General features: G+C 44.3%; 1 protein-coding gene across 1 annotated transcript; it reads left to right on the top strand.

The window, feature by feature from the left end:
• The first annotated feature begins 512 nt into the window (after positions 1-512).
• On the top strand, positions 513-12,157 carry DAGLB (diacylglycerol lipase beta). The gene is made up of 15 exons (XM_064673027.1): positions 513-714; positions 1,175-1,326; positions 3,135-3,309; positions 3,814-4,075; positions 4,168-4,293; positions 5,278-5,405; positions 6,415-6,541; positions 6,892-6,975; positions 7,425-7,502; positions 7,840-7,920; positions 8,013-8,140; positions 8,619-8,687; positions 8,777-8,849; positions 9,329-9,582; positions 10,990-12,157. The coding sequence occupies exons 1-15, from the start codon at positions 620-622 to the stop codon at positions 11,180-11,182; spliced, it is 2,025 nt and encodes a 674-aa protein (XP_064529097.1). The 5' UTR covers positions 513-619; the 3' UTR covers positions 11,183-12,157.
• The last annotated feature ends 14 nt before the right edge of the window (positions 12,158-12,171 follow it).

The raw sequence follows: 12,171 nt of genomic DNA on the forward strand, positions 1-12,171 counted from the left end.
CTTGTGCAGAGGAGGGTTTAGTCCTTGTGTTTTATCTTCAAGAAAGTGTTTATCTTCTCTGAGTGAGTTTGCCATCATTATCTCCCTCGGCAGTGATGGTTCTCATTCGTAACCCCAGGTGAGTAGTGTTTATGTGCAGTGTGGGTGCTGAGGCGCTGCAGTCTCCACTATCTCAGATGCGACGCTGAGCAGCCCGGGTGCTCAAAAACCAGATGTGTCCCTGTGGTGAAATACAAGAGCGTGATCCTGGTAGGAGCCACGGGTGTGTGTGTTGGTCCGAGGGAGCTCATTGCCCTCCCTGGGTGCTTTGCGCTGTAATTCGCTAATTCACAAATTAACTCTCCGCCTCTCACTGAGGCGCCGCCGCCGCTCCTTCAGGCCGCCCCGTGACGTCACTGGCCCCGCCCCGCGGGCGTGGCTCGCCGCTATTGGGCCGCCCGCGCACGCGCGCTGCGAGGGCCCGGCTTTCCCGCCGCCCCGCGCGCGCACCTCCCGGCGCGTGCGTGCCCCGAGCCCCCGTGACGTCACGGCCCCGCGGGGCTGGTAGGCGGGGCCGGAGGGCGGGGGCGGGGCCCGCGCGGCCCTGAGGGAGCGGTGTGAGCCCGGCCCGGCCCGCGCCATGCCGGGGCTCGTCGTGTTCGGCCGCCGCTGGGCCATCGGCAGCGACGACTTCGTGCTCCCGGGGGCCTTCGAGCTGTTCGTGCGGCTGGTGTGGTAAGGAGCGCTTCCCGCGGGGGCCGCTGCCCCGCGCGGTGTGCGGAGCCCGGCGGGGTGCGCGGAGCCCCGCGGCGGGAGCAGCCGTGACACGGAACCTGCGGCGCTGTCGGTGCCCCGGGCCGTGAGCGCCCGCTGTGTCCAACCCCCGAGCAGCACTCGTGTGGTTTCGTTACTGCAGTAATTAATGGGGTGATTCCTTTTTGTCCCGCGGCCTGGACTCTGTGGGACCTGAGGCAGTGAGGAGCCTGGAGCCCGGGCTGCACACGGCTGAGTTGTAATTCCTGCGGAGCATCCTTGTGGTCGCTTCCTTCTGACACGTTCCTTATGTAACAGCTCCCCTGCTATCGATCTTTGTGCAATGCCTTCGTTAAGATCAAAACTGCCGATCGGGCGATCACTTTGCAGTGTTGCACTTCTCCTTTCGGACTGTAACTTTTGTTATCTCGCTTCCCTGCAGGTGGATTGGCATCCTTGTCCTTTACACGGTGCACAAGGGGCAATTTAACTGTCCCGGGGGGGGATTGCTGCACAGCTACTTGCTCGTCCTCATCATCCTCCTGGCTTCCATAATATGTGCGTTATCTGCTCTTGTGTACATCAGTATGCAAGGTAAATAATAATAGCATTTTGTGTTTATCTGGTAGGATTGTAATAGCTGTGTTTTTTTTAATCTGGAGTTGACATTAAAAGAACTGCAAAAAAATTGAGGTGTTTTAAGGGCAGTCAAACTTTAAAAACTCTCTGTAACCATTAATACATTTGCTTTATTAGTATTATCTTTGTTGGTCTAGAATATAACATAATCAATGGACAATATCTTAGGGCTGTTGATAGTGCTGTTATTAGGACAAAGTGCTAATAGAGATATGTCCATTGCCATCAGAGCATCATGAAAACCCCTTTGGGTTCACCATGACCTCTGATGGAACACTGCTCCACCTCTCTGACAGGAGTCTAGGGGAATGTATCCAAAATCACTTTCACATCTGAAGTATTGTGTTAGTTTTAGCCTTGCACGGGCAGGTTTAGTCGTGGCTTGTGAAAGTTCCTCAGTTGCAGTGGGTTGCTTGGGGAAAAAAACACAAAGGAAAGTGATTTGTATAAATGTCTCAATAAAACTAACACAATAAGCACTGTTAAATGGGACCTACAGCTTGAAGTGAATGGCTGAACAGAAGTAAGGACCCCAATGCAACTTCTACTCATTTGTAGAAATGGTTCATTTTGGGTTAAAAAATGCTAAGAAAGCTTTTTGTTCTGGTGAGGCACCTGATTATCGAAGTAATGCTAAGACGATTAATTTGGAATATGTGTGTGGCCTCTGGAGTAACAGAGGAGACCCCACAAATTCTAATATGTTGGTTCTCACAACATGCTATAAATAAAACTGTTTAAATTACTTAAGTGGAAAGAAGCTTAAAGTGTGCATGAAGAGAAACTATGTCAGAGCAGAGTTGTGGATGATAATCCTGGCCTGGAATCCGACCACTGGTTTTCCTAGAGAGACCTCACACACTGGGGGGTGGTGCTGAGAAAGGAAAAGTTGTTTTGAGGAAAAACTTCCGTCTGATTTGTGTCTGAGTAAGCAACCACGCTGCTGCAGTACAGGCTGCAACCTGGGAATGGGAAAAAGCACCCTCTGGATCAAGGGCTTTTTAAACAGCTTTGTCACAGGGTGTGAACCACAGCTTTAGAAATGGAAAATAATTTCCAACGTTGTTGTTGTTCTGCAGTGTTTTAAGGCTTTATAAATTGTCCTGTCTACACATGAGCACACCTCCCCCAATACCTCAATACCCTGGGAGCAGCAAACTGGTTTAAGGAAATGAGCTGGCCAAAAATTACTCCCTTTTTTATTGCCTAGGAGTGCTAAAAAGAAGTGGTTATTAGTAAACTATCAATACAGAAAATAGTGTGAGAAGTATTTGTCCTGGTAATGGTCCTACTTTTGTTCTCCTGTTACTGTTTAGTGACTCCATAGCCAGAACTTCACCATAGCCCAGCAAAGTAGCACCTAAAAATTAAATATTCAGCCAACTAAAAGCTAAATAGAATAATAAAAGTAGGCACCGAGAGTCGTGAGGAATTGTAGGTGAGCCAGTGCTCCTGGAATGCAGCTTTGGCTTATGCTGGGCACAGCACTGCTGCCTCAAGTTCAGTGCAGAACTGTGTCTGACTGGAGAAGTATTTTGAGTCTTAGTAGAGTAGATTCCAAGAATCACACTTCTAAACCTATTGTTGTTTTTCTTTCCTCACCTTCAGTGATAGCTCTCCATTAGTATGACAATACTTGATAGTTTCAGTTAAGTATCTTACTTTCTTTAAAGCTCAGAAAGTTTATATTTCCAGGTAGGATTTTATGTACTTGAAGTGCATTTGTGAACAGTTCTTGTTTTAAATTCTCTCTGTGCTTTCAGGAACAATTTCTAATCCCGGCCCAAGAAAATCACTTCCCAAAGTACTTTATACTCGCCTGCTTCTCTATTTCCCTGAATTCATCTGGGCTGTGTTAGGAGCTGTGTGGGTGTCAGACAGCAGTGTGCACTGTGAGAAGACTGTGATAAATGCCATCATTTGGACAGTTATTGCCAGGTAAAGGTGCCTCCCCACAAATCTGAGCTTGGTAGTGTACATGAAATAGAACACGAGTTGATATCCTTTCCTAAACAAGCTTGAACTACTTGCCTTGAAAGAGCAATATGCTGGAGTGAAGGAAATGAGGTGAAGATCAGAAAGGGTAAGAGGGATGATGGGAGTGTAGAAAACTGGATAAATGTGAAAGGGGTAGTAACCAGATCACCAAACTGGTGGTGAGAAATGGAGCTGTCACACTTCTGGGTTGCTGTTTCCATAGCACAGTGCTGTGATTTCGAGTTTTTGCCCTGTGTGAAACGAGCCAGCAGCCCTGTTCTCGTGCCCAGTGTTGAAAGCCCAATAACAAGCCCTGCACCCTTAGGGCAGGAGCAGGGGGTGGTCATACAGAATTTCATACCGAGCTTTGGTTTTGGTCTGACGAGATCTGGAGTTGGGATTACTTCCACACTTGTCAGAAGTATCTGGTGTCACACTTTTATCCCACTCCCTTCTGCTCTGCAGCTGGGTTATCATCGTCTTTACCATCATCGGAGTTGTCATTGTCTTTGACCCGCTGGGGGGGAAGAAGACACTTTACCTGACGGATGGTGTGAGTCGGAACCTGGAGAGCAGCCAGTCGGGGCAGCTGCTGTACAACGTGAAGAGCTCGGCCACCAGGGTGTGGGAGAAGAGGATCAGGCTGCTGTGCTGCTGCATCGTGCAGGATGACGACCACCGGGTGGCCTTCACCAGCATCGCAGAGCTCTTCCGCACCTACTTCTCGGTGAGACCCACCCCCTTCCTCCTCTCTGACAGAGAGCTGGGCCACGCTGAGCTGTGGGGTAGTTTAACAGCCTCTTTCATTTCTCTGTACAGGACACTGATCTGGTGCCAAGTGACATAGCAGCTGGTTTGATTCTGCTCCATCAGGAGCAAGATAAAATGGAGAGTTGCCCAAAAGAGCCTGAAGAAGTCCTGTGTCATTCTCCATCATCTCTCATGGTAAGATAGGGTTGGTGCAGCCTCTGCTGCAATTACTCTGGGAGATAATGCCAGACCATGAAATGCAGTTCACTGTGTAGAGGGATTTTTTTTGTTTTGTTAATTTCTTAAACAAAATTAGACACTACTGTAAAAACTAGTAACAGTTAAAGTTATTAATAGATGCAGTGAAAACCGCTTGATGAGTTTGTGGTCAAGACATTTTCTGCTTTTGCATAAGTAGAACTTATATCTGAATGGGGAATGAAGTGCAAAAAAGGAACCATTTAGGACATTTGATCATTGTTGAACAGCTGGGAGAGAAAGGGAACAGAGAGAAAATAAATATTTTGTACTATTTGCATAGACCTGAGAAGCTATTCTTTTAGTGTGTATTGTAGCCTGTTTGTCCACTGCAAATACCCAGACAAGGTAAGATGCAAAAATAGCATCTTTTAAATGCTTGCAGGTGATGGGTTAGTTTGCTAACTGATTTTTGTTACTCTTTGGTAGTAAAATACCTTTGTAAATTTTTTTCACTTCTTTTGGTCTGTGTTTAATACACATATCTAATTCTACTTCAACCAGTGCATCTCTGTCAACTCCCTTTCAAATCCAACTGGTATGATGGGGTTGTGCCTTGAAAGTCAGATCTGCAGCAGACTCTTTAGCCTTCTCGTTGACATTCCATTCCTTTAAGTAACATATTTGGAATGATTGTTGTTTTCAGCACTGAGCTTATCAGTGTATCAGCATTGGAAGAAACTGATTTAATGAGAGCTTTTCAAGGTTCTTCAGCTGTGTAGCTACATAAATAAACAGAGAGTTTTTCCTGGAATATGAGTGGCTGTTTTTAGTTCCTCTTAGACCCTGGATTTTCCCTTTGGATAGTGTGTATTTCATCATGCCTTAATTTTCACTTGTCTGTGTTCAGTTTTTATTCTGAGACTGCCTAACACCTTCCTTCCTCTCTCTCCTTCCTTTTCTTTCCCTGTGTCCTTTCAGACTGATGATTTGGATGTGGAGCTGGAGAATGCTGCTCACTACATGCTGTTTGCTGCAGCTGCCTATGGCTGGCCCTACTACATATACACCAGCCCATTTACTGCACTCTGTAAGCTCAAAGGTGACTGGTAGGTTTGACCCAAGACCTTAAAAACACACAGCTGCCTTCTATTTAACTAGTGTTAGCAGAAATAAAATAGTTTCATTAGCAATAGTTTTGTTTCATTAAATTATATCACTAAGTTTTATCAGTCTTGGGGATACATGAGCTTGACTGGAATAGTTATCTTTCACGAATTCTGTAGAAACAAAATTCCAATGTCTTTACACCCTCAAACAGATTAGGTATTTTTTTCACAACAGAAGTTTGTGATTGAGGTGAATAAAATTCATTTAGCAAAATGACAGAGGAAAAATTGGAATTCAACTACACATGTTTTAAAATGAGGCTTTTTAGAGATGCTTTTTTGGCACAGATGTATGTATAGCAGTAGAAGTCTGTCAACAGTTTTCCCTGTCTTAAGGAATTAGCAAAAGTTCCCTGTCCCACCAGCTTCCTTTTTATTCCCTTGAACCCCTTTAATCAAAACTGTTTAGAGTCAATATCTCAGTTTGCATATTGCTGTGTAGGATTACTGTATATTTACATGACCACTGACATTTGTGACTGTAACCATGATTTTCTTATTTAGTAACATGAAATATAAATATAACTTACTGAAATATAAATTACTTGGGAAAAAAAAACATATAATACAGTGGATAAAAAATGAGATAAGCTTGCTGTATGGAATTTGTTTTGAATTTCCTTTTTCCTTGTTTGTATTTTTTCTCATTGGCCTGTAATCTTAAGAATTCTTTTCTTGCTGCATTGTTTGCTCTGCTGATGGTCCTGTAGCAACGGGGGATTTGCCAGTGGTTGAACTGGAAATGTGTGGCAGGGCTGCCCAGGCAGAGCCAGGTCTGTGGGCAGAGGTAACATCTTGTATCAGACTATTGGTGCTATTGCAAAAAGGAAAAAAAAAAAGCAGCACTTTTGATTCCTGGCACTAATTCTTCTGCAAATATAAGTTTGATTCCTTGAAAGGAAACCTAAAAAATTGGAACATGAAAGTTTTTCTCTTCTGTGTTTGTTAGTTGCGGAAATAGACCAACAGATTCTGATATAACGGGCAGTGATCGGCATAACTTTCACTTTGGATCCATCCTAAAAATAACAGGACTGCAGTACAGAGACTTCATTCATATCAGTTTTCATAACAAGGTAAACAATCTGGACAGGCATTCAGCAAAACCCATAGCAATTAATTCAGGGAAAGCAAGGGGTGAAGGGTCTAGTTTGCCTTCAGCATTTATAAAGTGCAACATGCAAAGCCAAATGAACACATTCAGTTCTGATTTTTTTTTCCTAATCTAAAGGAAGAGCCATGAAACCATTGACATAAATCTGTCTCAGTATTGCAAAAAAGGCACTTATAATAACTAGATGAGAGACCAATTCAAATTCTTTGCATAATACAATAGGGAGCTCAGTAAGAGCTTTCAGAAGGTGAGAACAAGTGTTTGCTCTTATAAAAAGTTGATGTCTCTACTGATTACATTTTTCCCCTCTAGATCTATGAGATTCCATTTTTTGTTGCTTTGGATCACAAAAAAGAAGCTATTGTGGTTGCAGTGAGAGGAACCTTGTCTTTTGAGGTATCATCCTTCTGATATCAATAATTAGCTTTATAGAAATGAGTGAACTCCAAGTACCTTGAGGAACTTGTGTTATGCTGGCACATGTAAAAATAACTCACTCACGGGTATGAGTCTTCCAGGCTCAAGCTGTAAGCCCTCCTGCCCTTGGATGGGTAATATTCCCTGTGCCACTGGAAGAGAGTGTGGAGAACAGGAGGTGGTAATTCCGTTTCACTGTGAGTGGAGGTGCATCAGTAATGTGTGTGTGTGCAGCTTGGAAACAGTGGAACTCGGACTTGTGGTTGCTCTGTATTGTTTGCTTGTGTGGTGGTGTCTGGTGGGACATGTGTTGCTCACACACTTGGCAGCCAGGTTGTGATGTCCCTGTGACAGTGTTGAGTGGCACAGCATGACCCAGGAGCCACAGAGCCCTGCAGGGAGGTCTGACCACAGTGCCTTGTTCACAGGACATTCTCACGGATCTCTCAGCAGACTGCGAAGACCTGACTCTGGAGGATGTTCTGGAGAATGGCTTTGTGCATAAGGTGTGTGCAGTCTGGAGCTGGCTGTAGATCAACAATCTGTAAACACCTGGGATCCTTTAGTTAAACAGAAGAATATTCTGCTTGTGAGGTGGATTGCACGAATTACTTCAGTGCTTGTTGCATCAAATACTGCCTTGGGAACTGCAAGGCAGAATTTGTAATGCTTACATACAGCATGTACAGACCACGTGGTTATAACCAGACCTCTGTCAGGAGCATGTTAAAGAGCAGAGCAGCTTTGCAAAAAGGTTGTTCTGTGATGGTGGTGTATTTAAACTAGACATGCATCTCCCCTCAGGTTAGATACACCCTTCTAACTTTACGTGCTCTCTTGTAGGGAATAACTCAAGCTGCAACTTACATCTATCGAAAACTAATAAACGATGGAATTTTAAACCAGGCTTTCACAATTGCTCCAGTAAGTTACCTTCCAAATAATTTGGTTTGCCAGAAAAATTGCACAAAGCTTTTCCTGTGTCCATCTGAGTTTGTCTTCTCTTTCTGTCTTAGGAATATAAACTTGTGATAGTTGGCCACAGTTTGGGTGGTGGGACAGCGTCTATCTTGGCCATCATGCTCAGGAACTCCTTCCCCACATTGAAGTGTTATGCCTTCTCTCCTCCAGGAGGGCTCCTAAGGTAAAACACTTCTGTTGTTTGGTTCTCTGAGTAAGATGTAAAAGTCTTCCAGGTGGCTGACAGTTGTGTTAGATGGTAGCTGTGGGCTTGACTGTGCTAAGAGTTTGTTTGTACATTCTTCCCTAGAATTATAACTCCATCTTGAGTTACAGTTGAGTCCCTGGGGGAGTGTTATAGAATGAACATCCAGGGAATTCTGTCATGTAGTACAATTACAGTTTAAAATAAATGTTTCAGAAATAAAATGCTTACCAGACTTGTCTGCCTTGGCCTGTTAGACATGTACACACCCCAGCAGCATTGAAGTTACTCTGGCATCTTTAGCAAAGAAGTCTGAAAGCCCACTGAGGAACTGACTGCAAATGCTGCTGCTGCAGCCACATACTTGTATTTTTATTGAATGATAATCATTATCATAAAACTAAAGTGTGCTTTTCTCTTTAGTGCATCTAAGCTACATCTTTTTTTTTTCTTTAAGCAAATCACTTGCAGATTACACTAAGCACTTCATTGTTTCAGTCATTGTTGGAAAGGACCTTGTTGCAAGGTGAGTTGGAAACACTTTTAAATCTTCAGAGATGTGTTTGATTGCAGAAAATAGGAGGCTTTGCTTTACTTTGTTCTGTGTTTGAACAGGTTAAGTATGCCCAACATGGAGGATTTAAAGAGGAGAATAGTGAGAATTGTGGCAAACTGCAACAGACCCAAGGTAACTACATGCAGGTCCTGGTTAAAACTCAGTGGAATGGTTACCTGGGTTAAGCCCCAGCTTTAATGGGCAATTACTGGTGTGTGTATTTTTGATCTTAAAGATGAAAGTTACAATTGTGTTTTGGAACAAAAGTGTTTTTCATTCAGGGACATTTGTGTTACTCTCCTGTCCTATAAAGCTGTATTGTTGGAAATTAAGATTCATCAAGATCTGGGAGATATCAGTGCTCAACATCAAAGACCTGAAATTATTTTTGTAGTGTTACAATAGGCTTGGGTTACACACTGGTAAAATGAAAATTACTGTGGAGAAAATTCAGTAGGGAGAGATTATCAAAGTTTAGGGAGCATCTGCAAACAGTAACATTTAATCTTTTAATTGTAGTCCCAGATGATGTGTGTGCAAGCACACAAGCAGAATAAGTTACTGAGGAGATGCCAAACCTCAATTTGACATTTTTTTCTCTCTGGTTCCAGTACCAGATTTTGCTGCGGGGGTGTTGGTACGAGGTATTTGGAGGAGATCCCGACGACTTCCCAACGGAGCTGGATGGGAGGAACCAAGAAGCCCTGAGCCAGCCCCTGCTGGCCGAGGAGAGTTTAATGGTTCATCGCTCACCTTCGTACAACGCCCTTGACGATGAATCACACCAGAATTCACCACCTCAGTATCCTCATCTGTATCTTCCTGGAAAGATTATCCACATTGTAGAAGAATCCAGCTCTCGGAGGTAAGTAGAGTAATGAATGCCACTGAGCTGTGCTCCTAAAGCCTACTTAAAGCTGCTGCTCACTTTCAAAGTACGTGTTCCCAGCTCTGTGTTTCCAGCTCTGCATCTCCAGTACCCCGTTGTGGTTCTTGCCCAGCCTTTCAGGTTCTATTCTGTGCCTCCCGCTTCAAGCCCTGGCCACTTGTCTTCCTTATGCCTTATCCTGCAGGTGCTGAAGTGGGAATTTTAAACACTGACACTGTTAAGTTCAGCTTTGCCAGACTGCAGTTCCTGCCTGAGTCTTAGGTCCTGGTAGTAGTGAAGTGATACCAAAATACCTTGTTGCTGAGTAGTCACATGAGTGCTGGGGATGAGAAAGAGGCCAAATACTGCCAGGCTGCAGAGGTGTAGCTGCCCCAGTAACCAGTGTGTGCCCACACAGCCTCTGGTTCCCTGTCCTTTGCTGCTTTTCTGTGGATGCAGGAAGTTGAGACAAAGACAGCAGAAAGCTGAAACTGCTGGAAGGGTGAGGATTGTGGCTTTGTTGGGGCAGTGTCGTGTTCAGGGGTTTTTTGTGTGTTTTGTTGATGTTGGGTTTTTGTAGACAAAGCGACCTGATACCCCTAAGCCAGGCAGTCCTTGATATCCTCTCATTTCATTCTTCTGAAACAGAAATAAAAGCATCTGTAACTTGCACACCTGAGACCATCTTACAGAATAAAAAAGAAATTGTACCTTACAGAAAGGAAAGAATTGAAGAAGAAATCATTCAGTAGATCACTATTTTGTTTAAGCTTCACATCTTTAATCTTTAATGATTTTAATACTGGTTTTACAAACTGGATACTTGAACACCTGGGGCCTGACCATCAAGGTTTTCTCAATGGCTGCTCTTCTACCTTATTAATTTCTTTTCCATCTTTTATTCCACAGCAGAGCAGTTAATCCTGGTGGTTTTTTTTTTTAAGCTGGACTAGCACACAAGAGCCCTCATCATGTATTTGGGATTTTATTTTACAGAATGGTGCATCATATGTGCAGCATTAAATCCATTGCCTAGACTCCTAATGATACTACTGTGACTTATTCCCTAAATTTGAAATTAACCATGTGAATGTGCAGTGTTTAGCCCCCTCCCTCTCCTTGCTCAGACTGTATTCCACATTTCTGGGAGCAGGATTATTTGATCTTCTGATGGCTTCTTTCCCAGTTAAGGCCCAGTGTAATTTGGTGTAGTTCTGACTTCAGGGACACTTAAAGGCAGCATTTCCAGCTGTTTGCTGAAGGCCAGACCTGCAGCTCTCTGGGAGCCAACCTGGGGCTGTGAGAGGGTTCCAATTCCTCCTTGAGCAAGGTCAGGAATCTCCAGGTTGTCTGTTCCAGATCTGAGAGTCTGACCCATTGCATTTGTGGTGTGGTTTTTTCTAGGTTGTGTTCTTCAGACATTAAATACACGGCGAGATGGTCAAACGAAACAGTCTTCAGCAGCATTTTAATCAGTCCCAAGATGATCACAGACCACATGCCAGATGTTGTGCTCAAAGCTCTGAACAGTTTGTCTCAGGAACATGGAGAGTGTCTGTCTTGTCAGACACGAGAATACACCCCCGGTGCAGTATAACACAGCTCGGGGAGGAGCTGGGGGGCTTTTTTTGCAGGTTTCAGGTATTCAGGACACATTCCACTTCCATGCCTAAGTGGATTTCAGTACTTTTCTCACACTGCATAAAATGAACAAGGGTCTTACTGCCCTTGCCTCTGCAGCGACCTCGGGGAATGTTGTGCTGGCTAAAGCACCAGGTCTGCGTCTGTGCCGGAGGTCGGGCTCTTCCCAAGCGGATCAGTCCCGGCCGAGCCCGTGTCCATGCCATGGGAGCCCAGGGGGCAGCTGAGCACCTGACACAGTGAATGTGTGTGAGGACAGCCCTGCCGTCCTGACGAATCCAAACATCCACTTCTGCTTCCAAGTCACTTCATAGCGTTGCTGCGCCGGCCCGACCTTTGGGAAGCTGAGGGCGCTGCAGGGAAGGAGGCTGGGAAGTGCTGCTGCAGCTCAGGGCTGGAGGTGGGTGAGTGGGCTGGCCCAGGCCGGGTCTGGCTCAGGCTGTTCTCAGTGATTGCACTATTTTTCTTACAGATTGTGCTGGTATCCCAGTGTGGGGGGGTTGTTGTGGTTAAATGCTATTTGAATATACATGTGCAATATTCTTTAATCTGTCTTTTGTATTTCTTGATCCACATCACTACTTTTATTGATTTTAAACTAAAACTACTTAATGAGAAGGAAAAAAAACCCCATTGTCCAGACCCTGGCATCATCTTGGTCATTAGCTCCAGCTCTGGCTACTGAGCGTGGATCCGATTCTGCCAAAAATATATAACCAGTTGTACTGCTTTTAAAAAAGTGGATTCCTTGTTTTAGTGTGTAACTATTTTAACTTTTTTTTCTTTTTAAGGCTCAGCAGCATTTATTTAAAAAAACTGATGTAAGTAAAAGTAACGTGATGTGGTTGAGAATTAACTGTGTGGATGTTCTTGCTGTGATATTCAATATGGAGACAAAATTAAATACACAATAAAAACTTGGCTCCTGTGAGATGACAGGTACCA

Source organism: Pseudopipra pipra, chromosome 16 (genome assembly GCF_036250125.1).
Source record: "Pseudopipra pipra isolate bDixPip1 chromosome 16, bDixPip1.hap1, whole genome shotgun sequence".
NCBI lineage: Eukaryota > Metazoa > Chordata > Aves > Passeriformes > Pipridae > Pseudopipra > Pseudopipra pipra.

Bases quoted from the DNA above. Each gene is read 5' to 3' on its own strand.
- DAGLB (XM_064673027.1), top strand. From the start codon at position 620: ATGCCGGGGCTCGTCGTGTTCGGCCGCCGCTGGGCCATCGGCAGCGAC. The intron at 1,327-3,134 runs GTAAATAATAAT...CTGTGCTTTCAG, and splicing joins TGTGTACATCAGTATGCAAG to GAACAATTTCTAATCCCGGC. The intron at 7,503-7,839 runs GTGTGTGCAGTC...GCTCTCTTGTAG, and splicing joins AGAATGGCTTTGTGCATAAG to GGAATAACTCAAGCTGCAAC.